The sequence below is a fragment of the Panthera leo genome, chromosome B4, assembly GCF_018350215.1.
Source record: "Panthera leo isolate Ple1 chromosome B4, P.leo_Ple1_pat1.1, whole genome shotgun sequence".
NCBI classification, from domain to species: Eukaryota; Metazoa; Chordata; class Mammalia; order Carnivora; family Felidae; genus Panthera; species Panthera leo.
In genome coordinates, this window is record NC_056685.1 from 133,811,299 (window position 1) to 133,823,733 (window position 12,435).

The 12,435-nt window shown below is 61.5% G+C and overlaps 2 protein-coding genes across 2 annotated transcripts in view; one reads left to right on the plus strand and one right to left on the minus strand.

Annotated features, from left to right (window-relative positions):
• L3MBTL2 (L3MBTL histone methyl-lysine binding protein 2) overlaps window positions 1–1,861 on the plus strand; it is a 19,214-nt gene extending 17,353 nt beyond the window's left edge. The window contains exons 16-17 of the mRNA XM_042947928.1: window positions 882–998; window positions 1,384–1,861. Of these exons, the coding sequence (XP_042803862.1) occupies window positions 882–998; window positions 1,384–1,496 (230 nt within the window). The 3' untranslated portion in view covers window positions 1,497–1,861. The remainder of the gene's footprint in view (window positions 1–881; window positions 999–1,383) is intronic.
• CHADL (chondroadherin like) lies at window positions 991–11,817 on the minus strand. The gene is made up of 6 exons (XM_042947927.1): window positions 11,775–11,817; window positions 10,150–10,318; window positions 7,888–9,588; window positions 7,124–7,290; window positions 6,062–6,260; window positions 991–1,074 (listed from the first exon to the last, which is right to left on the minus strand). Exons 1-6 carry the CDS (start codon window positions 11,780–11,782, stop codon window positions 1,048–1,050), a joined length of 2,271 nt encoding a protein of 756 aa, XP_042803861.1. The 5' UTR covers window positions 11,783–11,817; the 3' UTR covers window positions 991–1,047.
• Window positions 11,818–12,435: the final 618 nt, after the last annotated feature.

The window sequence follows — 12,435 nt, forward strand, 5'->3', positions numbered from 1 at the left end:
TCTCGATCCCTCCGTCTCCTCTTCCTTGCCCTTTGGCCCCAACATACCTGTCAGCCTATGTCTTAAGGGACCCGAGGACACACAGGGAGTCTTCAGTCTCTGGCACTGGTCAGGATGGCGAGGAAAAAAGGCAAGAGATTGTAATTATAAGCGAGAAAGGGGGGAGGGATCCCCATCTCTGCTGCCCTGTGGTCAGAGTCGCTGCAACCCCGTCGGCTGTTTGAGAGTATGAGGTATGGAGGGGGTGGCGGTTTCTCCCCAAGCCTGTCATTCTTCCCTTGTGACACTCAGGGATGAGAGGGCAGCCACTGAACTTTGGTGTCATCTCCTTAGGCGAGGCCCCACTCTTAACAGATCCTGAGCCCTGTGTGGGCTCAGCTTGAGGGGACAGCAGGTGGGGCGGGGTAGGGAGGAGAGAAGGTAAAGCCATCCTTCAGAGCCGCTGGCGTGTGGCCGTGAGGTCGTCTCCACGATGTGGCACTATACACAGAAGAGGTTGTCCAGAAATAAGGAGGAAACAGACGGGGTCCCTGGGTGGGATTAAGGTCGTATGAGGGTTTGGGTTTGATCACATGGGAAGACCCTGTACCGTTCACAGTAGTGGGGCTGCGAAAGTCACTTCACAGGTGAAAGAAGGAAAGACCGGAAGAGGGAAGGAAGCTCCGCAAGCAGGACGGGGTGGTGGTAACCCCCTACTGGAGAGAGCCTCTCTGAGCCTTGGGCACACAGCTCTGAGGGGCAGCGTCAGCGTTCAGGCCCTTGGTTCCCCCAGATTGGCTCTTCTGGTGTCACCGCCCCTGCTCGCCTCTGGCTGAGACCCGGCCTTCAAGCCGCACGTGGATACCGCCTCGTGCTGGGTTTAATTCTGTTTTTATTCAAAGGGAAAAGAATACCACCGAGCAAGACCCGGCCCCTCAGACAGGGGTCCAAGAAGCCCCTGCTGGAGGACGACCTGCAGGCCGCCGAGAAGATCTCATCGGAGCCTGTTCCTGAAGAGAGTAAGAGCCTCCCGGGCGGGACCAAGGCAGGGCCGGCCCGCGCCAGTGCTCAGAGGCGGCCCTTCTCCTTCCCCACCTGGGCACAGAAGAGGAGAGTCAAGTGTGAAGGGACTTCTCTGGGCACCCAGCAGTCCTTGTTGGACCACTGGGCCTGGAGAGCTTCCCAAACACCCACCCCTGACTCTGAACGGAGCCGCACGCCTCCAGCCGGGCCCTCTCCGTCTCTGCGGCCCGCCCCGCGGGGGCAAGGCGCCATTCCCGCCTCCCCGCCACTTCCTGAGGGCCCCCCTTCATAGGGAGCCAGAGCCTGAGCCCCCTGCCCTTCCGGGGTTTCACGCACACTCACTCTGTTCTCCCCGCCCTCCCCACCTCCCTTCCTCTTTAGTCATTGCTGTGCGTGTGAAGGAAGAGCATCTAGACATGGCCACAGCTGACAAAGCCCCGAGTCCAGAGCTGCCTGTTCCCATCGAGAACATCAAACAGGAGACAGACGACTGAGCCTTCCCCACAGCCAGCCCGGGGCTTCTCTGTTGCTACCGCCCCTCACCCCACCTTAGTTGGGAGAACGAGCCTTTTTTGCCTAAGTTCTGCCGGGTGCTGTGAAGGCCAGGCCCCCGAGGACCTCTGTCCTCCTCCCTGGCGAGGCCTGACTGACTGGCACTGCCTGAGGCCTCCGCGTTGGTCTCTGAGTGTCTCCTCCAGCTAGAGTTCCCAAAGCTCTTTCTACAGCAACCTCCCTCCACACCCACCACACCCCTCGGCCGCCGGGGTCGGGGGCTGCCCCCCATCACACTGCAAGACAAGTCCGTGAAGGGTGTGTGTGTCTGAGCGAGTCCCGTAATAAAGGCCTGGAGCAGCTCTGAGGGGGAGGCCGTTGCGGGCTGGTGGTGGGGGGCGTGGGTGTCTGAAAGCAGCCACGTGGAGCAGCCTCTCGCCTCTGGGGTTGGCACCCTGCTTCTCACACCCTAGGGAGATCAGGGGGCCGTGCAGGCACCCAGCCCTGGCATCTAAGAAGCAGTGACCGGGATACAGGTTTCGGTGACTTGTGGGATGACCTTGACCCTGTTTTTGCTGTTGACATGAGTACTGACCCCCATTTCTTAAACAGAACGGTGTAGAAGTGGAGTCTGCTCCCCAGGGGGCTAGCGGGGACCTGGGGAGGCGAGGACCACACAGGCCCCTGTGCCACTTGGGGAGCTGGAGGAGGGGGCTGCAGAGGCAGCAGGGCCGGAAGGGAGATGGCCGCCAGAGCTGTGCTTCACCTGCTCGGAGCCCAGCTCGGCTGGGACCTGCCCTTTCCACCCCACTTCTCTCCTCCTGGTTGACAGGGAGAGAGTCGCTGGGCCTCAGTGAGGGGCAGTGGTCAGCTCTGCTGGCTGAGGGGGCCCTAAGGGAGCCCCTGGAGGAAGGCAGATGAGGGTAACGGGACACGCTTCCTGGCTCCCTGTCCTTTCCTGTCCATGCCCCTCTCTGATACTACATTTTAGAAGTTCACCTAGTGTCTGCCCAAATTTCAGTTGCTTTCATTTTTCCCCGTTAACCTCCTTGGAAACTGTCCCCTCCCTCTGTCTCTCCAGTAACTCTTCGCAAATGTTAAGGTGGGGCAGCTGACCTTTATTTCCTGTCTTTGGGTGGAGAGGCGCTGCCAGGTGGGTTACTGTGGGCGTCCAGCTGCCTCTGAGCTGGTCAGGCTGCCACCGCCTGTGCTTGCTGGGTAGGGTGCTGGCTGTGCATTTGCTCAGGACCTGGGCTGTCTGGGCTTCCCCAGAGATGGGGTGACCCGCCTAAGCGAAGCTGATTTCCAGTCATTTCTTCCAGAGAGAATTTGATCCTGACTCCTTTGCTAAAGGCACTAGGAAACCCTGCCTGCTGTAGAAACCAGGCCCAGAAAGTGGCCTGTCCCTGCAACCTGCATTCCCCAGAACGTGACTAGATTTGGAACCTGTGAAGATCAAGGACAGAGGGGCCATGCCCTCCCCTGCTATTACTCACACCCCAGACCTGGGCGGTGATGGGTCAGTGGCCTTAGACCCCTCCACCCCACCTCCAGGAGGAAAACAGCCTGGGTATGCACTTTGGCTCTGCTGTGCACCCACGGAGGGCTTGCAGGGTCATGTTCCCAGCTGAAGCTAGCTCATCGCCCCCAAAGCCCCTGCAGTTTGGAGGGCCAGCTCCGGGGCTTCTGGGGAAACTGGACCATATAGGATCGTAACCTTTAGCTCCTTCCTGGATGAAGAAGTGATGCCTGCACGTGCCCCAATAAGGACGGCAGGGGCGGAGGACAAGTCTGGCTGCCATTCCAGCCCTCAACTGGCCTCCCAGGACTTCCTGAAGTCGTTTGTCCGATTTCCGTTTCTTAGAGCAGAGTGTATTGTGATCGGGCACCTCCCAGGATCTGTTACGAAGGCTGGCTTCACACAGGAGGACATTGAATAAATGCTGCCTGTCATCTTTTGAGTGCCCCATCTCCATAGCAACCACATGCTGGATGATCCTTCTTTACATTTCTGCCATTCCTCTCCTGCAAAACCCTGAGTTCCCCAGAGGCTGGGCCTGTGCCTCGTCTGCCCCAGTGGCCTGGTCCTAAGTTACCCCAGTGAGTGTGAGCGCGTGACACGAAAATGTGCGTAACTTGTGTTGCTGGGGCCTAAAGATCTACCTCATCCATCCTGGGTGGAGGTGTCTGTTGGCTTCGGAGATGCTTACACTCCAGGCACGGGACCAGCTTTGCACCTCAGTTGCCCTTGGAGGGAACTGGTCTGGAGTCCTGGGGGCAGGGGGGCTGCTGGCTGGGAGATCCTCCTAAAGCACCCCTTCCCCGCCCCGTGCCACTGCTGCCTGATCTGCAGTGGCTCCCTGGTGCGGACTGGACCGGGTGCAAACGCACACACCCCCGTCACCCAGTCTAGACACTTGGCTCTACTCCAGGGATGGGGGCAGCAAGGGAACGGTCATTCGTAACAGCCTCAGGTGCTAAGTCAGACACGTTTACACAGCTTAGTTCGTCTTCACAGGAGCCCTGAGGTGCGTGTCAACTCCATTTTACGGATGAGGAGAAGGCTTATCATACTAACTTCGTTTCTTAAATTCACAACAGTAAAATGACAGCAGTGGGATTAAATCCAGGGTGGTCTGCTGTGTGTTACAACTGGTATTCATTCATTCAGTCATTCATTTATTCTCCTTTCTGAAGCATCTTCCACATGCCAGACATCACGCTAGAGTTTGGGGCCTCAAAAGAGACCAAGGCGGGCGTGGTCCAGCCACGGCCATCAGCAAGGTGAACACGCCCAGCCCAGAAGAGGGCCCAGGGCCCTGTGTGACCCTTGAGGTCAGGGCCCTTCTCTTCCCACTCCACCCCCCCCCCTCTTTTTTTAAGTAGTCTCCACACCCAACATAGAAACAAGATAACGAATCCCACACTCTACCACCTGAGCTGGCCAAGCACCCTTGGGCCCCTTATCTTTGAATTCCTTTGTATTCCTGGGAGGAAACCGCCAAAATAAAAATGAAAGACCTATGTAACGCCAGGGCTAGCGTTCAGGGGATTATCTCCATGTCCGAGGGGTTGGAGGAAGGGGACAGCCTCAGACATACCGATTCCTGCTGCAGCCCGGATGCGGGGACAGGGAGTCAGGATTGCGGGGTCTTTCCTTTTAACAAGCCCTGGCCTGCAGCTGGGCCCGTCAGCTTCAGCTCCTGAGCCAAGCTCGGCCTCCACACGCCCTCCCCCGGGGCCGCTGTCGGGAGGGAACGCTGATGCTGTTCGTTAGCCTTAGCCGGAAGTCCCTGCCACACGGGTGTCAGCCGAGATTAATGCCACTGTCATTGACACCAATTCCAGATCTGATCTCAAAGGCACAATTGCTCACCTTCAGCTTGGGGCTGTAGCAGTTCCTTCCTCCCAGCCTACCTCACAAGGAACACTGAATGGTGTAACCCCCCCAAAGAAGATGTACCTCAGAGTGAGACCTTAGAAATAGGGTCTTCACGGAGGTAATCGAGTTAAAACAAGGTCATTAGGTTGAGTCCTTATCCAGTATGACTCCTGCCCTTAAGAAAAGGGGGAATTTGGACTCGGATCTGGCAGGAAGACATGAAGGGACGGGGGGAGGTTCCATAGGAACTCGGACAGAGACTGCATGGTGCCACCACAAGCCGAGAGACATCTGGGGCTACCAGAGGCTGGAAGGGGCACAGAAGGCTCTCCCCTGCAGCCTTCAGAGGGAGCACAGCCCCACCGGTGACACCCTCATCTCAGACTTCGAACCTCCAGAACAGTGAGGCAAAAATGTCTTGTCCTGAGCCGCCCAGTGTGTGGTACTTTTTTACAGCAGCCCCTGGGAACTGATACACCTTCTAATGGACCCCAGGCCCCCCAAGTCTTCACCACGCAGGTCCAGAGGCAGGCTGAGCCTTCGTCTCCCCAGGGCCCACTTTTCTGTTCTCATTTTCCCTCTTAGGACCGGCCTCTCCCCTAGAGCCCCCACTGCCCCCCCACCACACAGCAGCGGTTCCCACGGGCAAGGGCACCCGGATCCTGCTCCCCCTTCTCTGACGTGCTGCGTAACTTGGCTACAACCGGGGGCTCGAGGATGTGAGCATAAATGTCAGGCGGGTGATGGGACGACACGGAGCGGGGTCCAGCCCGTGGCCGGCGAGCAGTGGGAGGCCACGACGGCCCCTGCGCTCCTGCTCTCTCTGTCCCAGGTGTGAGCTGGGCCCTTGAGGTCGGGAAACTGTGGGATCAACGATGATCCGGCAAATACGGTGACGGTGGCATTACTTTTAGGGACACGTTGGGTCCAGGTGTTCTGTGGCTTATCGGAAAGGCCCGTGTCCCACAGGATGAAATTGTGCAGTTATTTCCTCACAAACCCATCTGGGCCCAGCCAGAGGTGGGGGAGCTGAGGAGCGGGGACAGATACGACCGAATGGAAACAGCAGAGTCATTGCCCAGGTCTGGAACCACATGAATCGGGACCAAGAGAAGTCAGACCTCTGCTACCCCGGGGGCTTTGGAACCTGACCCACCCACCGAGGCCTCCCACCAACCTGCCAACCTTGTCTGCTCTCCACCGTCTCCCCTTCCCGGGGCTGCTCCCGGCACTGGGCCTGGCGGCCGGCGTCCGCTTGGCCTTCCTGGCAGCCCAGCCTGGGCAGGTTTCAAAAACAGTCGTCGCAGCCTTCACCCTCTGGCCGTGGGCACTGGGAGGGCTGGCACACGTGGCCCCCACACGCAGGTTCAGCCCAGTGAGCCACCTGAGGAGAGGAGAGGAGATCCTCAGGAACCGGCAGCGAGGGCACACTCTGGAGGGAACCCTGGCCCAGCCCGTCACCGATTAGGGGACCCAGAGCGAGTCACTTCAAACCTCAAATCCCTTCTCTGTAAAAAGGGGATAGGAATAGTAATAAATAGTTACAGAGGGCTTAGGGCACTCCAGACAATGTTCAAATCAACCTATATATGCTAGCTGGCAAGGTAATCCTTTTTTTTTTTTTTTTTTTAACTTTTTAATGTTTATTTTTGAAAGAGAGAGAGGGAAAGAGGGCGAGCACAAGCAGGGAAGGGGCAGAGAGGGAGACACAGAATCGGAAACAGACTCCAAGCTCCGAGCTGTCAGCACAGAGCCCGATGTGGGGCTCAAACTCAGGAACGGTGAGATCATGACCTGAGCCGAAGTTGGACGCTTCACCGACTGAGCCACCCAGGGACCCCGACAGGGTAAGTCTTACAAAGAACGCCTATGAGGTGGACACAGTTCCTGTCATCCCCTTCACAGATGAGGGAATGGCACAGAGAAGTCACCAGGCCCAAAGTCAATCGCAGAGAAGGACTTGAGATCTTTTTGCTCTCCTATGAAATCAGTGACATGCCCACAAGTATTTGTTAGGCTCCACCCCCCCAGGCTGGGTGGATCTCATTCCCGCTTTGTTGATGAGGGAATCCGGGCCCGGACAAGTCTAGCCCAAGCCTCACGCACTTCTGGCTCCCCCGGGAAGGGCAGGGGGCTCTGGCGGCACCCTCCCCCCGGAAGCCGCAGGCTGGCGCAGACACGGCGCCCTGCGAAGAGGGCGGGGGCTGGACTGAGAGCAGCGGGTGGGTGTCCAGCTGGGCAGCTCACCTGTGCAGCGGGAGCAGCTGGCAGTCGCAGTGGAAGGGGTTGCCGCTGAGGTCAATGAGCTCCAGCTGGCTGAGATGGGGCAGGGCGGGCACGGCCCGCAGCTGGTTCCTCTGAAGGTACAGGCTCTGGAGCCGGGGTCCCAGGCCCGAGAAGGCCCTGGGAGAAATCTGCAAGGAGACGCCAGGCCTTGGCGTGAGCTCCTACCGGGCCCGTCTCACCCCTAGGCCCGGGAGGTAGCCCCGTGCTCTCCCGGCAGAGGGGAGGCGGAGAGCCCAAGGCGGCCGGGGCAGTAAGGGCCGTGCTGGGATGGAGACCCAGGCCGGTCTGATCCCAAAGCACTTGCCCTTTGCACGCCACTCGGAGGCCCAGTTCATGGTTCTTTCTGCTCTGCCCGAACACGCCCCCCCTAAAGGCAAATCCTCTTGGTGGCTCCGGCCCTCCCTCAAAGTGTGCAACAACCGCATGGACCCACATTCCTCCTTCCTCCGTGCTTAGGCGGTACCCTCCCTGGCAGGCCTGTGTGGCACCGAAATCTGCCTGGTCTGTCACCACCCCTAAGCGACCTGGGCCGGCGGGGGGGGGGGGGGGGGGGGGGGAGGGGGAGGGGGGCAGGGGGCAGGTGTAGTGTCTGGCTTATCTCAGGGTCACCACGCCCCAGCCTCAGGCCTGGCACTGTGGGGGCAGCAGGGTTTGTTGAGTGAACGCTGCATGAGGCCTCTTGTGGCCCGCCCCCCTCCCTTCCCCCGCTGTAGCCCTGTGCCCACCTGCTCCAGGCCACTGCTGTTCAGGAAGAGGTGCCGCAGTGACTGGCCCACAGACCGGAAGGCCCCATCCGGCAGAGCTTCGAGAGGGTTCCCCGAGAGCTGCAGCTCCAGGAGGGCAGGCAGCCCCTCCAAGGCCCCAGTGGGCACCTCTCGCAGTTGGTTCCTGTCGAGGTGCAGCTTCTCCAGCTCTCCGGCCGGGCCCACCGCCCCGGGGGCCACTCGGGCGATGCGGTTGCTGCTCAGGTAGAGCCAGCGCAAGGCCTGCGTGCCTGCCAGGTCCCCGGGTTCCAGGCGGTCCACGGCGTTGCTCTGCAGGTGCAGGGAAACGAGGCCGGGCACGGCGCGCAGGGCGGCCCCCGGCACTCGCCCGAAGCGGTTGCGCTCCAGGTACAGGTAGCCGAGGCGGGGGGCCCCCTCGAAGGCAGCAGCGCTGAGGCCCGAGAGCCGGTTGTCAGAGAGGTAGAGGTAGATCAGGCTGCCCAGCCCCGCCAGGGCGCCCGCCTCCAGCTCCGTGATGCCGCAGTGCTGCAGGTGCAGCGACACCAGGCGGCCCAGGCCCGGGAAGGCCGCCCGGGGCAGCACGGGGAAGCGGTTCCGCCTCAGGTCCAGGAGCTGGGTGTCGCCGGGGAAGCCGCGGGGCACGGCCTGCAGGCCTCGGCCCTCGCAGCCGCTGTGCCGGGACTCGGACACGCACACGCAGGCCCGCGGGCAGGGCTCGGCCGCCCCGTCGTCCCCCTTGGAGGCGCCCTCGGGGGCGCGGGGCCGCGCGGCCGCCAGCAGCAGCTCTTCCTCCTCCTCCTCCGCCCTGCCTCCGGTGCAGCGCAGGTCTGAGGGCCTCAGGGCGTCCAGGGCCTCGCCTCGAAGGCGCCGGGGGCCCCTGCACGCGCCGTCCGCGCGCACGCGCGCGCGCGCCAGCCACTCGAGCAGCGGCCGGGCCTGGCAGCCGCACCACAGAGGGTTCCCCTGCAGCCTCAGCCGGCGCAGCTGCCCGGGGCCCTGCAGGGGCGGCAGGGTGTCCAGCTGGTTCCCACGGAGGTCCAGCGTGTGCAGGCGCGGGCAGCGGGCGAAGGCCCTGGGCTCCAGGGCCTGCAGGGCGCCGTGGTCCAGCGTCAGCTCCCGGAGGCCCGGCAGCGCCAGCCCGTCCTCCTCGCCCACGTAGGTGAAGGGGTTGTGGCCCAGCTCGAGCCGGGCCAGGGCGCGGGCCTGGGCCAAGGCCGCCCCCGGCAGGGCCTGCAGCTCGTTGTGGTGCAGGCTGAGCCGGCGCAGGGCGGGCAGGCCGGCCAGGGCCTCGGGGGCCAGCACGCTGAGCGCGTTGTGGGACAGCTGCAGCCAGCGGGCGCGCGTCAGCCCCTGGAAGGCCATGGCGGGCAGGTAGACGAGGGCGTTGTGGGCCAGGTTCAGGGTGGCCAGCGCACCCAGCGCCCCGAACGTGCCCGGCCGCAGCTCCTCCAGCATATTCCCCTGCAGCTCCAGCCGCTGCAGTGAGCCCAGCCCGTCCAGGGCCTCCTGGGGCAGCGAGCTCAGGCGGTTGGAGGCCAGGTTGAGGAGGAGCAGGCGGCCCAGGCCGCGGAAGGCGCCCTCGGCCACCAGCTCCACCTGGCAGTGCCGCAGGTCCAGATGTGTCAGGTAAGGCAGCTCCTGGAAGGCAGCTGGGGGGATCACCTTCAGCACGTTGCCTTGGAGGTCCAGCCGCTGAGTCAGCTGAGCGGGGAGAAGCGGGGGGGGGGGGGGGGGGGGGGGGGGGGAGGCTGAGCGGCCCGCGCGCCTTGCCACCCTTGGCCTTGGCACGCACTGTTCCCTCACCTGGACGCTCCTCTCCCCCACACCTTTCCCTCGTTCTCTTCATCCTGCTCCCTGACACCTCCTCCAGGAAGCCTTCCTCCTTAGCCACCTGGGCACTTTTCACATTGAGCTGTCACTGCCACGTACTCTCTCTCCTCTCCACTAGCTCCTGACTCCACAGAGCAGAGACCGTATCTTATTCCAGCATATCCCCTGCTCTCTCCAGTTCTCTCCCACAGGCTTTGTAGTTCATCCAGGACTTATCTTACAGGTCACCTACTTGTTCCAAACACATAGAACTTTAACTAGGTCGTCTCCCCAGTGTTGGTTGTTATTCCCATTTTACAGACGTGAAGACTGAGGCTCGGAGAGGAAAAATGACTTGTCAAGGTCTCCCAGTTAGGCAGTGACAGATCCACTGGTGCCAACCCAGGTTCCCCCTGCTGTCCTCCCTGCCCACCCCCCCCCCCCCCCGCTGACCTCGGGGATGGCGTTTGGCACCTCAGTGAGGTTCTGGTGCCGACAGGCGACATGCCGCCTGGAATTGTCACAAACGCACGTCTGTGGGCAGCGTTGGGCAGCCGCATGCCAAGCTGGGCCCGGTGGCAGCAGCAGGGGAAGCAGCAGCACCAAGGAGACGCTCTGGGTCCTGGGAGGGGGAGGGAGGGTCAGTTCACGGGGGCAGATGTCCCACGCTGTCCTTTCGCCAAGCCCAGCTCCTGTTTCCAGAGCCCCTCGGACGTCTTTCTCCTTTGGCCCCAGGGAAAGTGTCATCGCCCTGAGCCTCACGACGCCCTGTGCGGCAGAGGCTCCATTCTTAGCCTGGTTTAACACTGGAGGAAACTGAGGCTCAGAAAGGAGACCTGGCAAGTCCCTTCGACCATCTATCTGCCCCATGGCTCAATGAGTACTTGCTGAATGTGAGGATAAGCCAAGGGCTCAGAGGGTGTGCCGGGCTGTGGTGAGGCTCCGGGGTCCAGGGGAAGGCTGGGGCCTCCCAGTGTCAGGGTGGCAGAGAGAGAGGCAGCCAGGCCTCAGACAGATGTGGTGCCAGCTCCACGGTGGCAGGGAGCATACAGGCACCCACAGTGAGAAGACAGCCTGGCAGCCAGGGGGGAACCAGGCCAGGCCCCAGTTTGTAAGGCAAGATTTGGGGGACCAGGTATTGGGTCTGAGAGCCTCAGGGAGCCTTAATTGGCAGGTGAGCAGGAGGCTTGGGCCTCTGTTTATGCCCCTGTTGTCCCTTCATCTTTGCCACCGCTCCAGTTCAGACTGGGGTGGGGGAGCTGAGCAGACAGACGGGCTTGGGCTGTGCTTTGGGCAGCTCTGTCCCCTTACCTGTCCATCGTCCCCCAGCTTCTCCACCCATTACCCAAGTGGGCCCCTTGGCCTCACAACTACACCCACCGCTTGTCACTTCTTAGGGATGACTGTGCCCCAGGGCTCTCCTGGCTCCCCCACCCCGTGCTTTGCCCACCACCAACCAGAGGGAACTTTCCAAAATGCAGATGGGCCCTGACGCCACCAGCTGAGAACCTTCCAGCATCTCTGCACGGCCTTTGGTGGAAAGCCCTGACTCCTGATCCCACCTGGAATGTGCTCAAATTGTCCGGTGTCACCCTCGGCTCCCTGACCATAAACACACGACAGACCTTCCTCCTCTCCTCGCCACCCGACACCTAACTCGCCCAGCTCTTCCTTCTGTTCTCAGCTCACATCACAGCCTCTGGGCCGGGCCTCCACCCTCAGCCTCCCCAGCTCTGCTCACCGATGGTCACCATCTGTTGTTCAGTCTTCTAGAAGGCCGGGGCCGGTGACATCCTCCAGAGCCCGGGGTGAGGCCGAGGCTCCGGGTGGACAGGGGACGGGGCCCGTGGGGGCAGATCCCTCAGGGACAAGTGTCCAGGGCTCAGAGGCCTGCTGAGCTCTCAGACAAGCCCTGGAGGACTAGCCCACGGGGACACCCTCGGGGGATCTCTCCCCCGAGCAGATCCCAGAGCCCCTGTCCCCCAAGCCCTCAGAGGCCCAGAGAGGGCCAGGAGCTTGCCCGCAGCCCCTCAGCTTCTCTAAACACCCCCTTCTGCCCCCAGGGCCCAAACACTCACCCCTCCATGCCGTCCGGCTCACACTGCCAGTCGGCCTGGATGCCGCGGGAGCCCCCCTCTCTGGCCCGCAGGCCTGGCAGCAGGGACAGGGCTGAATGGGAGGCATTGTGGGCAGTCCAGCCAGAGGCTGAGGTGAAGGAGGGGCGGGCAGGGGCGGGAGCGGCGGCTGGAGTTACAGGGCCTCCTGCCCGGCGCTGGCTCAGGGCTCCGGATGGTGGCCCGGGCCTGAGAGCCCAGCCTGGGCAAGCTGGTCCCGGGCTGGCTGGCAGGGAGCTTCTAGCGGCCAGCCTGTGGGTCCCGGCCCTGGGCTCCCTCCCAGCTGTGGGCTGTCCCGTCGGGCTGCCCCTCACTAGCCTCAGTTCCCTGCTCTGTGAAAAACAATATTAGTAAGTAGCTCACAGGGTTGCCGTGGGGGTCCAGGAAGGTACCTGGCACATAGTAGGTGCTCAAGAATGGTCACCTCAGTCCTTTCTGTTTCACACATTTACATACATTGTTTAACACCGTACGGACAATATTCTGCAATTTTTTTTCACCTAACATCAAATTATCAGGAGTGATCCTGGTTGATTTTTCTTAGTCGTGTTTTAACTGTTGTCTAATATTCCATTGTATACAGGTGGCAACTCCGCTTATCCGTTAATCTTGGAGATTTTGGTCG

What these genes read in the sequence shown, in the direction of transcription:
- CHADL (XM_042947927.1), bottom strand. An exon ending in TGCCAAACGCCATCCCCGAG is followed by an intron (nt 9,589 to 10,149) that starts GTCAGCGGGGGG and finishes CTCCCCGCTCAG; the next exon opens with CTGACTCAGCGGCTGGACCT. An exon ending in GACGGTGGAGAGCAGACAAG is followed by an intron (nt 1,075 to 6,061) that starts GTTGGCAGGTTG and finishes TTCTGTGCCCAG; the next exon opens with GTGGGGAAGGAGAAGGGCCG.